This window comes from Nannospalax galili, unplaced genomic scaffold (genome assembly GCF_000622305.1).
Source record: "Nannospalax galili isolate Female #2095 unplaced genomic scaffold, S.galili_v1.0 scaffold645, whole genome shotgun sequence".
NCBI lineage: Eukaryota > Metazoa > Chordata > Mammalia > Rodentia > Spalacidae > Nannospalax > Nannospalax galili.
In genome coordinates this window covers 1-18275 of record NW_008353556.1, presented here as the reverse complement: position 1 = coordinate 18275, position 18275 = coordinate 1, and the positions used below count along the sequence as shown (strand labels likewise).

At 44.5% G+C, this 18275-nt stretch overlaps 1 protein-coding gene and 1 pseudogene across 1 annotated transcript; one reads left to right on the top strand and one right to left on the bottom strand.

Annotated features, from left to right (window-relative positions):
• The first annotated feature begins 2419 nt into the window (after nt 1-2419).
• LOC103748156 lies at nt 2420-3598 on the top strand (annotated as a pseudogene).
• Nucleotides 3599-8456: 4858 nt separating this feature from the next.
• Slc17a6 (solute carrier family 17 member 6) lies at nt 8457-13194 on the bottom strand (the record flags this gene model as incomplete). Its single annotated transcript, XM_008850703.1, is given in 4 exon segments — nt 8457-10465; nt 11802-11929; nt 12314-12424; nt 13062-13194. Coding segments are annotated over 4 exon segments (708 nt in total), but the record flags the coding sequence as incomplete, so codon positions are not given.
• Between the last annotated feature and the right edge of the window lie 5081 nt (nt 13195-18275).

Below are 18275 nucleotides of genomic sequence, written 5' to 3'. Positions count from 1 at the left end.
CCTCCACCCCCTGAGATCCTCCTCACCCTAGGATCTCCTCCTCACCCTGAGATCTCTTTCTCACCCTGAGATCTCCTCTCCACCCTAGGATCTCCTCCTCACCCTGAGATCTCCTCCCCACCCTGAGATCTCCTCCCCACCCTAGGATCTCCTCCCTTTTCTAGGATCTCCTCCCCTCCCTGGGTTCTTCTTGCCTGCTTAAGATTGCTCTTCAGCAAGCTTTGTGGTCAGCCTGCTCTAAGAACCCCACCACCTATCCATATTACATCATCATTCTCTTCATTTTAGCTCTAACACACCATTCTGAAGTTATCTTTTTAAATTTACTTTAAAAAAAACTCTTTCTCCTAGCATCTGACAACCTCCACAATGTGCATGCCTGTCCTTGTTTGCCCACACAGTCAGTGCTGGTGAACTAGTGGGGAGCAGGCTGTGCCTGGAGGAAGGGGGCATGGTTTCTCTGTCAATGAGGCTTTCTCAAAGCTGGTCACTGAGCTGGGGGGACTTTTTTCTCCTAAAAAAGCTGCCTACAAGAGGAAGAGGCAGTCATTGTCCAGGGACACAGAGCAAAGCAGGGAGTTAGCCCCAGACCTCACAATAACAAAAGCCTGACACAGAGATAGATGCCTGGTGGAGGCCTAAAAATGGAGTCTTTAAAGTGGTCTGGCAAGGGATTTCCAAGGGCAGGCCTAAGGGGTAACTTTCCCTGGAGACACGCTGTTCAGTTTGCACTGTTTGCCGACACTAGCGAGAAGCCTGTGCCATATAAATAATGGGGATTTGACTGTCTCGGGAAAAATGTAAAGAAGAGTGAGTCTCTGTTACCCCCCCCACACACACACACCAACTAGCGAGAAGCCTGTGCCATATAAATAATGGGGATTTGACTGTCTCGGGAAAAATGTAAAGAAGAGTGAGTCTCTGTTACCCCCCACACACACACACCAAAGGTTCTTTTGCAATACACTTAGTCTCTATAAGCCTTTGAGTGCTTTATTTCCACAATGACCAGTTGGAAAGTACTTATATAACTGGATGCTTTCTTTGAAATACCTTTGCTAAGAACTTCATCTTGAGCTGTGCTGTGAGTAACTAAAGGAAAGATTAGACCAAACCGCCCCGTGCCTGTGTCCAAAGTGAGCCCTGTGCAAAGAGGCCAGAGGCTGAAAGGAGCTTGCACTCCATGCTAAACACACGGCCTGCAACCAGGCAGCTTCGGCCAGAGGGATGGGCGTCCTCTTTCCAAAGTCAGCTGCCTCTTTGTAATCCCCTGACCAAAAGCCGTACGCAGAGACCGTGAGCTGGGGATGGCAGCAAAGCCCAGAAAATCATGGAAGATGCTCGTGAGATTCTGCTGTGACTCAACAGTGCCACAGGGAGTGGCCTGTGGGAGGGCTGGCTCTCCTGCACCTAGACCAGAGGCCTGGACGGAGATGCTAATAGACACAGAAGCCCAAGGAAGCTTCCAAGGGGAAGGTGGACATAGGTGGACATGCTCAGGGCCAGCACGCAAGTGGCCTCATCTGAGCCCAGAGCAGTGGCTCAGAAAGACCGTGATTTTATCTGATTTTCGGGACAATTTTCAATTTCGTGCACTTTGCTTATCTCATACTGGGGAGCTAATATATAGTTGCTGATTCTTCAATACATACTTTCCTCCAAATAACCACTCTGTCTGCAGGGTCTCAAGTTGGTATTAAACTGAATCGCTTCCCCGGATTTTTGAGGGATGTTACACATAGGCTGGGAAGTGGACAAATGCAGGATGCCAGGCTCTCGGTGATTTGGGATCCCGGTCACACCGACCACACTTGTCTTATGCCTCGTCTCCTAGATTGCGTCGTCGTCACCCTTTAATATGGGGCTTCTGCCATCTGATCCTTGAGGGAGTCAGCAGTATGTCTTGTCAGGCAAGCTTCTTGTCAGCAGATGGCAGCTCAGTGGCTCTGTGATGTCTTCCTCAGTCTGCGGAATCTGTGTTTGCGTTTGGCCTGCATTCCACATGTCATACTCCAGGTGGGGTTAGTGGTGGGATCAAATGGTCATGTCGCTTCATCACTTGGATACAATGCTGGGAAACGAATGCTTATACTAAGCCAAGTGTGACAGTATTGGCCAAGAATGTCATTACTCATATTAAAGAAGAGACACAAGAGGGTTGGAGCGGTGGCTCCACGGTTAAGAGAGCACAGTGATCTTGCAGAGGACATCAGTTTGGTTCACAGCACCCACGCGCAGCAGCTCACAACCACCAGCTTCAGCTCCAGAGGATCTGACACCTTCTTCTGGCCCTTGGTGTCTTTGTATAAAGAAAGCCATGTGAGACTGTCTGCCTCCGCCGCTGCCCCCACCGGCACTGCAGGACCCATCACAGCTGCCAGCCCCGTGTGTTATCACTCCCTCCTGGGACAGTAATTTTATGAATAAGCATCAGAAGCCAGTGCTAACAGGCCAGCAGTTCAAAACTCGGAAATGGGAAGAAAAAGAGAGATTCGAACCCACGGTCTTCAGGGTTACACTTGTCCAAAGACTTAATGAAGCTGGTGATGACCTTGAAGCTGTAGCCAAATTTTTGGATTCTACAGGCTCAAGATTAGATTCCCATTGCTGTGCAGACACTCTTTGATCTCCTGGTGGCTGGCAGTCTGCTTGTCCCGGAGGAACACGCGTAGATGATGACAAGACCAAGGTGACCAACCACTGTGTGTTCTCAGCAAATGAAGATCATGAAACCATCCGAAACTATGCTCAGGTCTTCAATAAACTCATCAGGAGATACAAGTATTTGGAAAAGGCATTTAAAGATGAAATGAAGAAGCTTCTCCTCTTCCTTAAGCCTTTTCTGAAACCGAGCAGGCAAACTTGGCAATGCTGTCTGGGATCCTGATGGGCAACGGCACCTTCCAGATCATCTCACTAATCTCTTCACTGACAGCTCAGTCAAAGAAGGCATCGCAGCATCATCTGCTGTCAAATTTTTCAAAGCCTGGACGGCAGAAAAAGATGCCAATTCTCTTACCTCTTCCTTGAGAAAAGCCAGCTTAGACAACAGGCTGCTCGAACTCTCCCCAGTGAATAGGCAGAGTGTGGATCATTTTGCTAAATACTTCACTGACGTGGGACTGAAGGAGCTATCGGACATTCTTGGAGTCCAGCAGTCACTGGGCACCAGGAACTGCAGAAGGAACTGTAAGAGCGGCTGTCCCAGGAATGCCCAAGGAAGAAATGAAAAGCAATGACCTTCCTGAGACAGCCGGGACTGGGCTTCTGTGGACCTGCCTGCATCATGAAAGCTGTTGACTGGAGCAAGAAGGGAGAACTCCTTGCGGAACAATACGCTCCCCTACTGGCTGTGTTCTGCTCCCAAGGCCAGTCTGAGCTGATCCTCCTCCAGAAGATTCAGGAATACTGCTATAACAACATCCACTTCATGAAAGCCTGCCGGAAGATTGTGGTCCTCTTTTATAGAGCCGGTGTTCTGAGTGAAGAAGCAGTGTTGGAGTGGTCTAAAGACGTGCCAAAGGCAAACGTGCCTTTCTTGACCAGATGAAAGTTTGTGGATTGGCTACAAAATGCAGAAGAATCTGTCAGAAGGTGAAGAGAACTAAATGGTTCAAGAAGTACAAACCCTGACAACACTTGGGAAAGTGAACCTTTGGGAAGAGAAACTTGGCTTCTGTTTTCACAAGGAAATAAACGAGGGGTGGTCCTATGAACATTCTCCATATTTATTATTTGAAAAGCTGATGGATGTACTGAATAAAAATCAGCATTTCATCATCTCTAAAATACTGATATGATGTACACCCTAAGACACAGACTCGGGTTTCCTCTCTGCCTGTAGCTCACTGGGTTGTTTAAACATTCACTTCCCCTTTCTGACCTCAGCAATCCATCTGTAAAATGGGGGCGCCTGGTCATGCTTCCCTTTCTGTGTCAGCTTGATAGGTCCCTGTAATTCCACAAAATTAATCACAGTTGTGTGGCTTGTCATGAGACCTGACACCCATGGTTTGTCATGAGTGTATTCCACCTCACTATGGGATGTGTAATGAGGAATCCATTGCCTGAGAGTCTATGATGCAGCATTATGTAACAATATAAGATTTCCTCAGAAGAATTAGAAACAAGAATCACACAAAAAAGTCCAGAAGGATGAAAGGAACTTCCATGTACCCTAATAGTGATCAAAACGGTGCTTATTATTTTTTATGTAATGGGAATGCAAATCGAAACTAAGCCTCAGATTCCTATCCCCTGGCCTTCCGAGAAAACCTGCAACAGTTGATTTGAGGGACTCATTAGCTTATAAGAAAGAATAAGGTCAGACTATTCCAGAGATGAGACTGTTTTAACAACCACTTTGTAAACATTTTCAGAAGCCTTTACAGCCATCCAGTTCCTTTGTAGCACAGATGTGGGAGTCGAGGCCCAGCAGCCCGACAAGGCTTATACTGGATTAGGTTAGAGTGAGCATCAGGGTTAGCCTCAAGTCCAAGCAGCTCCTTTATTTTATATTTTTGTTACTCTTATTGCAACTGGAATTAGACACACTCTGTCTTTAGACTAAATTATTGACATGCTAATTAATTTTTTTGTTTTATCTTTTTTTAAAAGATTGTGTGTGGGGTGTGTGTGTGTGTGTGTGTGTGTGTACATGTGCCCGAGTGCCTTTGGAGACCAGAAGAGGGTATTGGATCCCCTGAGGAAATCACAGGCAGTTTTGAGCCACATGAAGGGGGTGCTGGGAACTGAATTCTGGTCTTCTGAAAGCACATCTAGAGTCTTAACCTGGGATCCATCTCTTCATCATCCTTTGCTTTTGTTTTTGAGACAAGGTTGTACTCTGTGGACTGGCTTGGAATTTGCTAAACAGACCAGGCTGGCCTCAAACACACAGAGATCCATCTGCCTTTGCCTCCAGAGTTTGGGGCTTACAGGCCTGTGCCACCACGCCTGGCTTGATGTCGTCCACGGTCTCACCATGGCGTCTGCTTCTTGTCAAGTCTTTGCACAGCTGTCCACAGACATGGCATGATTCCACCGCCTCGTCACCTGCATGGGCTGGCAGGTTTGTGCTGAAGAGCTTCGTCTGGATTCACCAACCTCTTTGGAAATGCCCACCATTCTTCTTTTACCTTGACTTTATGAAGTAAAAGCATTTCCCCTAAGTGATTGTATAAATTCTGTAGATTCAGAAAACCATCAAATGCCCTTGAAGAGCAGGACTGTGTGTTGGCAGCTGAGAGATCAAAACGTAAACCGGGAAAAGTGGGGAAGAACAGTGAGACTTTTTTCTAGGGGAAAGGGTCATATCTGGCTTGACAATCTTGAACATAAAGTTTTAAAAGTCAAGAAAGATAAAATTAGACTCTGTGTGTGTTTTCTCAGAACAAATACTGATATGTGTACCTCAGTCCAATAAAATGTCAAATTTGAAATCTCATTTTTTCTGCCTTCCTCCTCTACAGATATAATATGAATATTTCTGTCTGTGTATTTGCAAGTCACATTTTTGTCTTTTTACCATAGTATACAAAGAATGGTTTTTTAAATACATACTAACATACATAAATCACTGTCTTAATTTGTTCCTCATTTGCTGTGACAAAATACTCTGACCAGTACCAACTTGGGGAGGAAAGGGTTTATTTTATCTTACATCTCCCAGGTTCATCAGGGAGCCCAAGGTAGGAACTCAGGGCAGGACCCTGGAGGCAGGAGCTGGAGCACAGGCTATGGAGGATCCCTGCTTACTGGCTTGCTCCCCTGGCCTCTGCTGAGCCTGCTTTCTTATACAACACAGGCCCACCTGCCCAGGGGTGGCACCACCCACAGTGGGCTGGGCCCTCCCACATCACTCATCAAGAAGATGCCCCTCAGACATGGCCACACGCCAGTCCAATAGAGGAAACTCCCCAGTTGAGGCTCTCTCAACCTAGGTGTGTCAAGTTGACACTAAAGCTATCCAGCACAGTCAAATCTTGTTTTGTGTGTGTGTATGTGTGTGTGTGTGTGTGTGTGTGTGTGTGTGTGCAGGTGTGTGCTGGCACATGTACCACAGCACATGTGTGGGGTCAGAGGACAACTTGAGGGAATCTGTCCTCCCTGCTGTTGAAGGGTTCCTTAAATCGGATGGAGCCTAGTTCTTGGCTCAGGTGGGCTTAGCTCAGAGAACTAGGGCCTCTGACTTGTAGGACCTGTCAAAAGCTCCCTGGAACTGGGATTTATAGGCATGAGTCAGCACAGCTGACTCACCATCACTTGTTCTAACAATGACTTTTATCTCATGAAACTTCTGGCCCAGCATTGTGCTTATAATCAGATGGGGAAAGGTGACTTCAAAGTTAAAAGAGAATACTTTCTTACAGGATTCTAGCTCTCTCCTTGCTTGGAGATCCGCCATGAAGATAAGTATCCTCATAGGTGCAGTTTGCTTAGCTGGAAAGTAGAAATACTAACAGTGAAAAGTTCCTTTTTCGCTTTAGAAACCACATACAAGAACAAAATGAAGTAAGGCATAGGAAGCTGATTGTACAATGCAAAATACTAGGTGCATCACAATACGAGCCAATCACAGAAAGAAAAAGGCCAATGAGGAGAGAGAAGAGTGACTTTGCATGACTGAGATAAAGGGAAAAGAATGGGGCCAGGGTCTGAGTGGGAGACCCCACCAGCAGGATTTCCCTAGAGAAGATCTGAAGCTTCCACTTTGAATTGGAAAAGCATGTACTGTTACAGTCAGGATATCATCACCTCTGCCTGAGAGATCACAAGGGCATGTCAGCCTCTGCTGGGTCTTGGTTAGTTTTCTTCTCCACCTGACACAGTCTAGTCACCTGCAAAGAGGGAGCCTCAGTTGAGGAATTTCCTAGATCAGCCTGGCCTGGGATGTTTCTGTGGAGAACATTCTCTGTTATTAACTGACATGGGAAGGTTCAGCACACTGTGGGCAGCACCATCCCTAGGCAGGTGGGCCTGGGCTATATGAGAAACACGGCTGATTGTGAGTCTGTGACAGAGCCAGCAAGCAGGGTTCCACCATGGTCTCTGCTTCAGTTCCTGCCTCCAGGTTCCTTCTTGAGTTTCCTCCCAGGCTTCCCTCAATGTTGGGCTGTAAGGTATAAGCTGAAATAAACCCTTTCCTCCCAAAGTTGGGTCTTGATCAGGGTTTTATCATAGCAACCACACCCAAACTAGGCTGGGTCAAGGAATCATTGCTGATTCCTTATGCAGAGGGTGAAAGAAAGCTGTGTCCCTCACCTGCAACTCCCACAAATGCCCTGCCTTCAGAGCTGGTGTGATGACCGTAATTGAAATGACACACACTTATCTAAACAATTCATGTAATGAAAACACAGCTAAAAGAAAGGAACAACTAATCATAATTCATTTCAAAACTTTAAGCTTATACCAATATCTCTGCTGCCTTCACCAAGTCTGATACCCTTCTAGATCTCCAGTGTCCTTGTTTGTTAAGTAAGGAGTGTCAACAGTGGTGTCAGGAGCCAAAGATTATGATTATTTAACTTAAATTTTATTTGTGTATATTTATGTGTATGTGTGTGTCACGTGCGTGTGGATGCCCTCAGAGGCCAGAAGAAAGTGTCAGACTCCTTAGATGGAGCTGGAGTTACAGGCAGTTGTGAAGCAGCCAACCCAGGTGCTGGGCATGGAATCCTGGTCCTCTGGAAGAGCAGGGAACTCTCTTAACCACTGAGCCACCTCTCCAGCAACCGCACACAGATCATGTAGAGCACACAATTAGTCTTCTCCTTCATCCTTCTGCCAGTGAAGGCTCTGAGATTTGATCACCTTCACTAGCGGTGAGGACATTCTGCTGGCTGCCTTGTTCACTGCTAACTGGTTTGACTAACATTTTAACAACACTGCTCTATTTGACTTGGGCAAAGCTAAACTTTCCGAACTGCTTTTTTTCACTTCTAAATGGGGAATAAGTGAGTACCTGCTTCAGAGGCGACTATACAGTTGCATAACTCACCATAGAATGACCATCATGGAAGTGACTGGCATTTCCTCACCCAGGCTACGGGGGCAATGACAGTATGGTGGCAGTGGTAAGCTGACAAGTTCAAGTTTGTTTCCAAACTTTGCTTTAAATTTAACAGCAGTTATGACACATAGTCATTGATGAGTGGAGTCTGATTCGGAGACTTGTTTTTTAGTTTAAATGTGTCTACAGAACCAGGTCTCCCCACCTAACAAAGGCCGTGTCCTTCCATGAACTCTCAAGGTGCTAAGGAGGCTATTCCTGGCATCCTATATTTAGCCTCATTGGAGCATCCTCAAGCCAAGTTCATGTTAAATCTGCAAAAAGAATCAAAGCGAAGTTAATGCACTGATTTCACAGAAGGGTAATTAGAACATCTTATTGTCACTCTTTTTCGCTGCAACAAGATGGCAGTCCACATCTTTCCACTGAGCACGGCAGGAGTTAGGATCACAGGATGTCACTTTGAGACACAAAGCTGGGAGGAGTTTTATTTTCTTAAGGTCAGGAGTGGTTTGCATTTCAGAAACAAACTTCATGTTTATATTTGCAGTAGCAGGGGTCTCCGTTCACGAGCACAGGACACCGAACAGATCAAATACCAAGAACAGCGTATTAAATACACCAGTGGAATTCTGCGCCGAACTGGGAAATGCAGTATCACCAAGGAACATTCTACAGAGTTCTGTTGTTAGCTGCTTAAAAAGAAAACCGTTCCCACCACCCAAATAGCTACCATAAGCGACACAGAAATGACACAGAAACAGGACGTTTATGCTCTTATTGCTTGGGCGGTTCCCGTTGAGATGTATTAAGCAATGACAAGCAAAATGCCCTTTTCCCACCTAAAAGTTGATGACTCTATGAAAGTAGAAATTGCAGTCCCTTAACCCAACATTAGGTGTATTGCTATTTTGGTTCTGTGTGAAAATTGTTATGTTTGTGTGTGGGTATGTATAAGATATACAGAGATATAGAATTTTTAATATAGTTTTGTTCTATATACTTAAGACACATGTCTCTTAAATGGGACATTAGATAATAAAATTGTCTACTTATAGTATCTCTATTAAATTTATCTTTTCATAGTACATATAGCTCTGTGGCACAAGATTCATATAGTCTTTATTATGGAAGAAGGATATCTAAATCATTTTCTATTTCTTTTGTTGTTGATATTGCATTTTAAGGGCTATATCTTCATAGTAAATTTTTATTAGATTCTTTATGGTATATATATATATCTATATCATTTTTTCCTAGTGTAAGTTACAACCAGTACAAAGTTGTAATAAAAAATACATTGAGTATATTTCTTTTTTATATTTTTTGCAAAAAAAGTTATGTGATATGTTACACGAAAAGTTGAATTTTGTTGAAATGTTCGGTGTTTTATACTGTTAGGTAATGAATGGAAGAACATAAACCAGACCCTCCCTTTACAAGCTCTCTTTCAGAAAAATAAGTATTTGTGCCCAAGCACTTCACAGAAACACAGCAAGATATTCTTCCGGAGGATCACAAAATATTGCACACTTGCAGTCCTAATGATTATTCAGTACAGTTTGCTAGGTGTTAGCATACAATATATTTCTTCGATTAAGAGATATTGCCACTCCATGATTTATGCTTAATAATCATGGTCAACACGTGACTCGGTCAGCTTTTCCATCTCCCTTGTCTCTAACCAGGAATCCCCCGTGATATCTTGCGATATGGTGTAAGGAATGTGTAAGCACGGTTTGCATGATCAGCAGCTTTACCTTCCTAAGTTCGGTGGGATGACTCATGCCAACTGTTTGAGTTGTGCTTTCTGAAATGGTGATGGCCTTCATTTCAATGAATCCAGTGAATACCTACTTATCTCTAAACGAACCTTTAAGTCACAAATGCAAGGAAAAACCACCTGAATGGAGATGATGGAACTGGACAACTTCCACAGATTGCACTGGATGGTCATCTCATGATTGGTTTTGATTTCAGTTTTTTGTGTTTTTTTTTAACAGCGAGATTTGCTTGGTTGATATGTTTACATGTTTACATCACATTTTAAATTTTTTGTGCGATCACAATGAATTTAATCACGAACACTAAAAATAAACCCAGCCATTAGCTTCGTTAGGAATAATCGTCTCGGTCCTTGTGGGTGTAGGTGTCCCGTGCGCCCTCCTGTACGAACTCGGCTTTTCCCTCCCAGCCGCTGGACCACCCGCCGTTCTCCTGCGTGGTGGACCCGTAGGACTTGGTGCTGCCGTAGTGGATGTAGTTCTGGGTGATGTCCCCCGTTTCTCCCTCCAGCTCATCTTCGTGAATGAAGCCACATTTTTCTTCGCTGGTCTCCTCGGGGTCCGCCCAAGGTTGTTTCTCTCCTGAGGCAAATATTGCATAAAAGATCACTCCGCCGTAGTGGACCAGGGCGGCGATGAGGAAGACGTACTGCCACTCCTCCCGGGACTGTGGAGAGAGCAGCGGGTGAGCTGAGCGCCCAGGACTGGAACCCAGCACCTGTGAGCGCTTCGGCCTGACGCCCGGCACGAAGCACGGGCTTGGCCTAGATCAAGCAAGCCCCTGGAACGGTTCTGTCATTTGATATTTTAAGTTAGTAATTTAAGAATGAAACTTTAAAGGTGCCTGTAGCCTACTGTGTTTAATAATACTACTATTCTCTTTAATTTCCATTTATTTATTATTAATCTTCTTCGTGTTTGGGGGGCAAGCCCCTCGCTATGTAACTGAGGCCGGTCTTGACCTGAGGATCCACCTGACTCTTCCTCCTCAGGCCTACAGTTAGACACATGAACCACCTCAGCCACCTCCCCTGGGTTCCTTCCATGTAACCACAGTTTTAAAGCCGTCTGAACAAGTAAGGACAGATATCAGACTGACATTCTCTCCCATACAATTATGGAAGACTCTGAACACAGGTTTACAAAGGAAGCTTGGGAAATGGTAAAGCATTGTTTTTCCTGACTGTTTTTGTTAGAGGTGTTTCAAAAATAGGTGCTATGTGCAAAATCCTAACATTGATTCTCAGCACTTCTAAATCAATCACTCAATCATCCACCCATCCATCCACCCGTCCATCCACCCATCCATCCATCTGTCCATCCGACTCTGAACACAGGTTTACAAAGGAAGCTTGGGAAATGGTAAAGCATTGTTTTTCCTGACTGTTTTTGTTAGAGGTGTTTCAAAAATAGGTGCTATGTGCAAAATCCTAACATTGATTCTCAGCACTTCTAAATCAATCACTCAATCATCCCCCCATCCATCCACCCGTCCATCCACCCATCCATCCATCTGTCCATCCAAACATCCATCCATCCATCCCCCCACCCATCCATCCATCCATCCATCCATACACCCACCCACCCATCCACCCATCCACCCGTCCATCCACCCGTGCATCCACCCGTCCATCCACCCGTCCATCCACCCATCCACCCATCCATCCATCCATCCATCCATCCATCCATCCATCCATCCATCCATCCATCCATCCATCCATCCATCCATCCATCCATCCATCCATCCATCCATCCATCCATCCATCCATCCATCCATCCATCCATCCATCCATCCATCCATCCGTGAATGTGGAAAGACCTCAAGAAACCCCTTGCTTGCTGGCAGAGGTGGACCTTCTCGGAGCTGCACAGAGATCTGCCCCTCTGAGGTTCATTTCTATTCCTGGAAACTGAACTGAAGGGAGTGCACCAAGGACACACGGAACCTCCTTCCCGACCCCAAGAGAGAACCTTCTGCAGCCAAATCTCCCTCTCCCTCCTACCTTATTTTTTGTCATCGCACCAACAATGATGGGACAGACCATTCCTGACAGCGTGCCGACACCATTCGAAATGCCCATCAAGATGCTTGCGTACCTCGGAGCTATGTCCAAGTGGTTCACGTTGAAGCCTGAAAGACACACAGACTCAAGGAATCAGAAACCGTTAGGAAGCAGTTACCTGCCACAGAACACCATGGCACACCTCCCCAGAAGACACAGGGTGCACGCCCTGTGCTTAGAGGTGACTGTCTGGTAACTCTGTTCAAGGGGTACCAAGGAGTGAAATGTGGAACTGTTTCTTTTGCCACTGAGCATCATTCCATCCATGATTGCCTAACAAAGTGATCAAGAACAAGAAAGAAGCTGTTAGAAGGGAAAGAAATGGTAGGAACTCTGAATGTTTTCTAAATGTAATGGCTACTCTGATTACCATATACATCATGCATATTTACATAGACGATCACCAGAAAGATTAAGGACTAGCACTCAGGAAGACAGAAATTGCTTCTTACCAGATATAGCAAATCCGCTGAATCCCACAGCTAGCACCAGGAAGGAGATGGCCACCCCTCTGGTATGAGAATAGCCCACAACCAGCAGCAGTGTGGCCTCCATGCCAAAACCTGGGAAAGCAAGCACATGCACGTACAGAAATCTCTGCCACTTTCACCAAGGAACCCGAACGGTTACTCCTTCCCACTCCTGCTGATCTAGACATTCTGCCCTGGGGAGCCCTATTCGGAAGGAACCATGGTCCTAAAATGCTAGGCCAGACATTACTGGATCATTCCTCCTGTGTTTCTTAAGTCTATTTTTATTTGATGTATGTAACTGTCTACCTCACATGTATGTTTGTGAACCATGTGCCCTGGAGGCCAGAGAACGGTGTTGGATCCCCTAGAACTGGAGATTAAGATGGTTGCAAGTCACCACGAAGATGCTGGAAGCCGAACCAGGGTCCTCTGCAAGAGCAGCCAGTGCTCTTAACTTCTAAGCCACCTCCCCAGCCCCACATGGTGTATTTTTAAAGTCCAAATTAACCAAAGATTCAATGGTAAGAAGTTTAGTTACATTAAATCCAGATGGCTTTAACAGACAGTGCTTTTTGGTGAGCGTTGTGAAAAGTTACAAAGTGAAAACTGACCTGTGCCCTAGAGGTGCACATCAAACTGAAATGGCCTAGTGCGACAGGGAGGAACACGAGGATGTTCGCTCCCACGGTGAAGAGGCACAGGTGCCTGCCACCCGGCACGTACTTACCACCGCAATTCATGATCTTTCTCACTGTAGTAGTGGAAAGAATTTGCTTGCTTCTTAGGAAATCTGCAATTTGCCCTCCAATTGGTACAATGATGGTCATGACGAGGTGAGGGACGGCAGAGAGCATGCCAACCTGCCGAGAGAGGGGGAGTGAGGGTGAGCAAGGCATGAGAGAACGGCCTGGCTTTTCCTCTTCCTCCTCCTCCACTCTTTCTAAGTCAAGGAAGGCAAACTGTCTCCAAACGCTCACTTAATCCTTCCCGGAATAAGCCGCAACTTCCACAGCATAAACGCAGAAAGCTAAGGCATTTGCTTTGCTCTTTTTCCCTCTACTTGAAGAAGGAAGTACTCCATTGCTACTCTGTCGTGAGTCAACGATCCTGAATCTCATCAGTGAGTGATCACAGTTGTTTCTCCTCTCTTTTCCCTGTTCTCCTATGTGTTTGCAGAAGGGCATCACAGTGAGAGGAAGAGAAACAGACCAGAGAGGAAGTGATGCCTTTGACCCGTAAAAAGGCTGCATTTAAACTTTCTGTTTTATTCGTAAGTCTACAAATTGCATGTTTATATTTGGAAACTCCTCCTGTATTTTATAAGCTAGACTTCATCTCTTCTTTGGTGAGGCCTTTAGGTACCCACATTCTTTAGCTCTTAAAATGTTTTATTTTATATATATATTCACACTACTGCACTCACCTAAAATGCAACAGTTGTCAGAGTATCGATGTATCTCTGATCGCTACATGCCTTGGGTCAATGTGCAGAGTGCTGAAATCGTTGTTCTGTCCATTTTGTTCAGTTTCATAATTACTTCATAAAATTTATTTTTATATATATATATGAGTGTATTGTCTGCATGTATGTAAGTGCAGCTGTGTCATGCAGTGCCCTTGGAGGTCAGAAAGAGGGCACTGGGTCCCCTGGAACTGGAGTTACCAATGGTTGTTAGTCATCATGTGGGTGCTAGAATCCAAACCCAGGTCCTCTGCAAGAGCAGCCAGGGCTCTTAACTGCTGAGCCATCTCTCCAGCCCCAGATTTCATTTCTATGGAGTACAATGCAGACTAGTTCCTCAGTTTGAATTATTTACAGTCAAATGTGGTCACATTGATGTACAGCAGTACACAGCTTCTGAACTAATTTCCTAAAAATGGGGCCAATCCAATATCCAGCGTGCAGTCAACACACCTTTTTAACCACTGATTACACGCAAGTCACTGTTCCTTAGGTATTGGGGGGAGGGTGTGCGAACAAAATTCACTCGAATGGATATTAGCACATGATGGATACAGCAAACTTCTCAGGTAAACACGTAAGGAGCTTTCTCACATGCATTTTGAAGCAGAACTTTTGGCCTGTGCAATGACTGGGTATTTATTTGCATGTGAGCATGTCTTCTCACTGGGTCATTGAAGGTATGATACAAGGATTCTGTTTTTATTTTACAGTGATACAGTGTGCTATTAGCACTTGCAGACCAGGGTCATGGTCATGAGAACTGTGAGGGAGGAGGCACTTGTGGACCAGGGTCGTGGTCATGAGAACTGTCAGGGAGGAGGCACTTGTGGACCAGGGTCATGGTCATGAGAACTGTCAGGGAGGAGGCACTTGTGGACCAGGGTCGTGGTCATGAGAACTATGAGGGAAGCAGTCTAAAATGGCTTAAGTGCTCAGGTCTATTGACTGATTTCTTCCACCTAAAGTGGAAGTCTTTATACTTTTATTATTAAGTGAAAAAATTAAGGTTTAAACGGGACAATTTTTAAATCGTTTTACCTAAGTCTAAAGACTGAGCTTTTAATCCATGTGCTTAGTTGTGCTGTCATCGGAGACAGGAAAGCAAAATTGAATCAGTTATTTTGTGTGAATGTGGTACCTTGACTTAAAAGTGGAAGCACAACAAATGTGGCATAAGTAAAATATAAGGTGTGTTGATTGTCTGACAAATATTGATTTTTAAGAACAGCATATTGAGGAAGTACAGAAATATTGTGTTCCTTTTCTCTCAGTTGAGGTAGCTACTTGAAAAAAAATCAGTGTGTAGCTGGGTATGATGGCACATGTCAATCCCAGCACTCAGGAGGAAGAGACAGGGGGATCTCCGTAAGATTGAGGCTAGCCTGGTCTGCATTCAAGTTCCAGGTCAGTTGGGGCTACAGGAGACCCTGTCTCAAAATACAAATAAAAAAAAAAAATCCATGTAGAAACAAGACATTGAAAAATGCACTCTGAAACACACCATATATTGTCATAGACCCCCGTGTCATCTTTTTATAGCTACAAATGCAGGCTAAACACTTAGAGTGAGTTTTCCCGAGTCTACATAATTGCTTTGCATTTTGACCCAGTATTTGAGATACCTGAGCTGCCTTAAGTTGAGCATTCTTACCCATTATCCATTAAGTAGATCCTTATCTATCCACTGTCCATTCCAATGAACATTTTTGTTATTTTGAATAAACAAAGTAACATTTTTATCATTTATTATTCTTTCAGCAAAGGGTGTGTCAAGTCAGTGTGGGGAATGCAAGGAACCAACAGCCAGAGACCCCTGAGACACAAGCTTTGATCTCCTGCTGAGCACTTGAAAGTATGGCATCTCCAAGTTCCTTACGCAATGTGTTTGTAGTCTGTATATGGACTCAACAGGATTCCAAATGTTTCAAAACCTAAAAGTCATTCACGGCTCTTCTCAGTTCTCGTGACTTGTGAGTAGCCAGTCCACATACTGTCTGACTGACTGAGCCACCATTTCTTGCAGTATCATTGTTTCAGGTTTTACAACGGTGGGTTGAGTGTTTAGAATCTACACACACATACACCACACATACACACACCACATGCACACATATACCACACATAGAAATTCCAGCTCTCAGACCCAACCGTCTTCTGTGTTTCACAGGTCACCGTTTGGATTTCATCTCTCCATAGCACATCTGTATCCAGAAACTGGCAGGAGGTGGAACCCAGGCAGGAGCCACTCAGCTGTTTCCTCTCCCCTGAATGAGAAGCTCAAAGGAGACATCTCCTTCCTTTGACTAATCCAGGTATTCTGAGCTTTAAAAATGGAGATTAAAGTCCTAGCATTGACTTTCCCTGATTTGTCAATCTCAAAGGAGCTGAAATATTTACATATTAGCATAGGGTAATGTATATTTATAGATTCACATAGTTAACTAAAAGAGTTCACTTACAAACTTAGGTGTATACCTATATTAGGTCCTATATAGCTATACAACACTCAGTGTAGTGTGTGTGTGTGTGTGTGTGTATGTGGGGTGTATGTAGTATGTGTGTATGTGTGGTGTATGTATGTGGTGTGTGTATACGTGCTGTGTGTGTACATGGTGTATGTGTGTGTGGTGTATGTGTATGTGTGTGGTATATGTGATATGAGGGTGTATGTGTATGTGGTATGTGTGTCGTGTGTATGTATGGTGTGGGTGTGGGTATGGGTATATGTTTGTGTGTGTGGTGTGGTATAGATTCACATAGTTAACTAAAAGAATTCACTTACAAACTTAGGTGTATACCTATATTACGTCCTATATAGCTATACAACACTCAGTGTATTGTGTGTGTGTGTGTGTGTGTGTGTGTGTATGTGGGGTGTATGTAGTGTGTGTGTATGTGTGGTGTATGTATGTGGTGTGTGTATACGTGCTGTGTGTGTACATGGTGTATGTGTGTGTGGTGTATGTGTATGTGTGTGGTATATGTGATATGAGGGTGTATGTGTATGTGGTATGTGTGTGTGTCGTGTGTATGTATGGTGTGGGTGTGGATATGGGTATATGTTTGTGTGTGTGGTGTGTGGGGGGGTATGTGCTGTGTGTGTATGTGGGGTATATGTAGTATGTATGTGTGATGTATGTGGTATGTTTGTCTGATGTATGTGGTGTGTGTATGTGGTGTGTGTGTTCATTCTGTCTTAACTAAGTATACTTGGAATGAAGGTTAGGGCATTCCCCCTGTGGTTCTATATATAGGACACCCAGGATAATGTTTGGGAAATCACCTTCAACATAAACATTTTATTTTATATAAAATTTGCTTCCCTTCTGAAAGATAGTATTAAAACGATCTCTCATATATAAGACAGTTGAGGGTAGTTATTCAAAACGTGGTCCCAAGCTGTATGCATGCCAGTCCCTCACTGTGAAGCTTTGACTCAAAGCCACAGCACTCGGACACAAAGTCTATCTGCCAGGTGCACCGTCACCTACTCTGTTTTTAAGTCAGAGGATTAATTTTTCAAATTTTGCCAATCTAATCAAAACCTTCAGTCCACTCTGTATGTAGAGTGCAACCACAATTTTAGTTGAAAAATAGCAAGTGATTCAATAAACCCATGTGCAAGCTCATTGAGTTTTGCAAGCATTCATTGATTTATTCAAGCATTTTCAGTTAATTGGAGACACATACCCAGAAGGGCAGCTTGGTTACCCTCAGCTCACACCCTCCCCCCAGGAGTCCTGGCTTCATTAATAGCATCTCGGTCACATTCGCCCTAGATTATGAAAATGGACTCACACCTCCAGCAGGCTTTGTTGCGAAGTGTAACACTGCTCCCAAGGCTACCCTGTGATGTTTGATCAGCTCCAGGGAGGAGGCCTGCCTCAGGAACCATTCTTCTCAGGGACAGAGGAACTGTTTCCTTAGAAACAGCCATTACAAAGGAGCTTTCAGAAAGGCTGCTCCTCAGCTAAGGCGGATCTCTGTGAGTTCAAGGCCAGCCTGGTCTACATAGTTCCAGGACAGCTGGGGCTACAGGGAGACCCTGTCTCAAAAGAGAGATATGTAAATTGCATGAACAAAATGCAAGAATATTTTCAGCTTTTAGCTTTGTAAACATATCCTTTGACTGAACGGATCTCTGGGAACATGGAAGGAGATATGGGTTCCTCGTTACCTAAACACAATTCCATTAGGATGAACACTTGTTTTGTTAATTGTTAGATTATCTCTGATTTGGGATTTAAAGGTTGTTGTATCTGTTTACAGAGCAAAGGCTGAATTTCATTCACTCCCACTGCGATATAAGCTGCAAGGAGACTGATGGAGAAGAGAATGTCCTTGGCTGAATCCCCCAAACTAGAGGGACACTTCTAACAGACAGCAGAGTCCAGCCACAGACAAACATCGTGTTGAGCTCTATGTCCCAGCAGCCATTTGGTGAATGAATAAATCGTGAAGGTTAGAAGACAAACC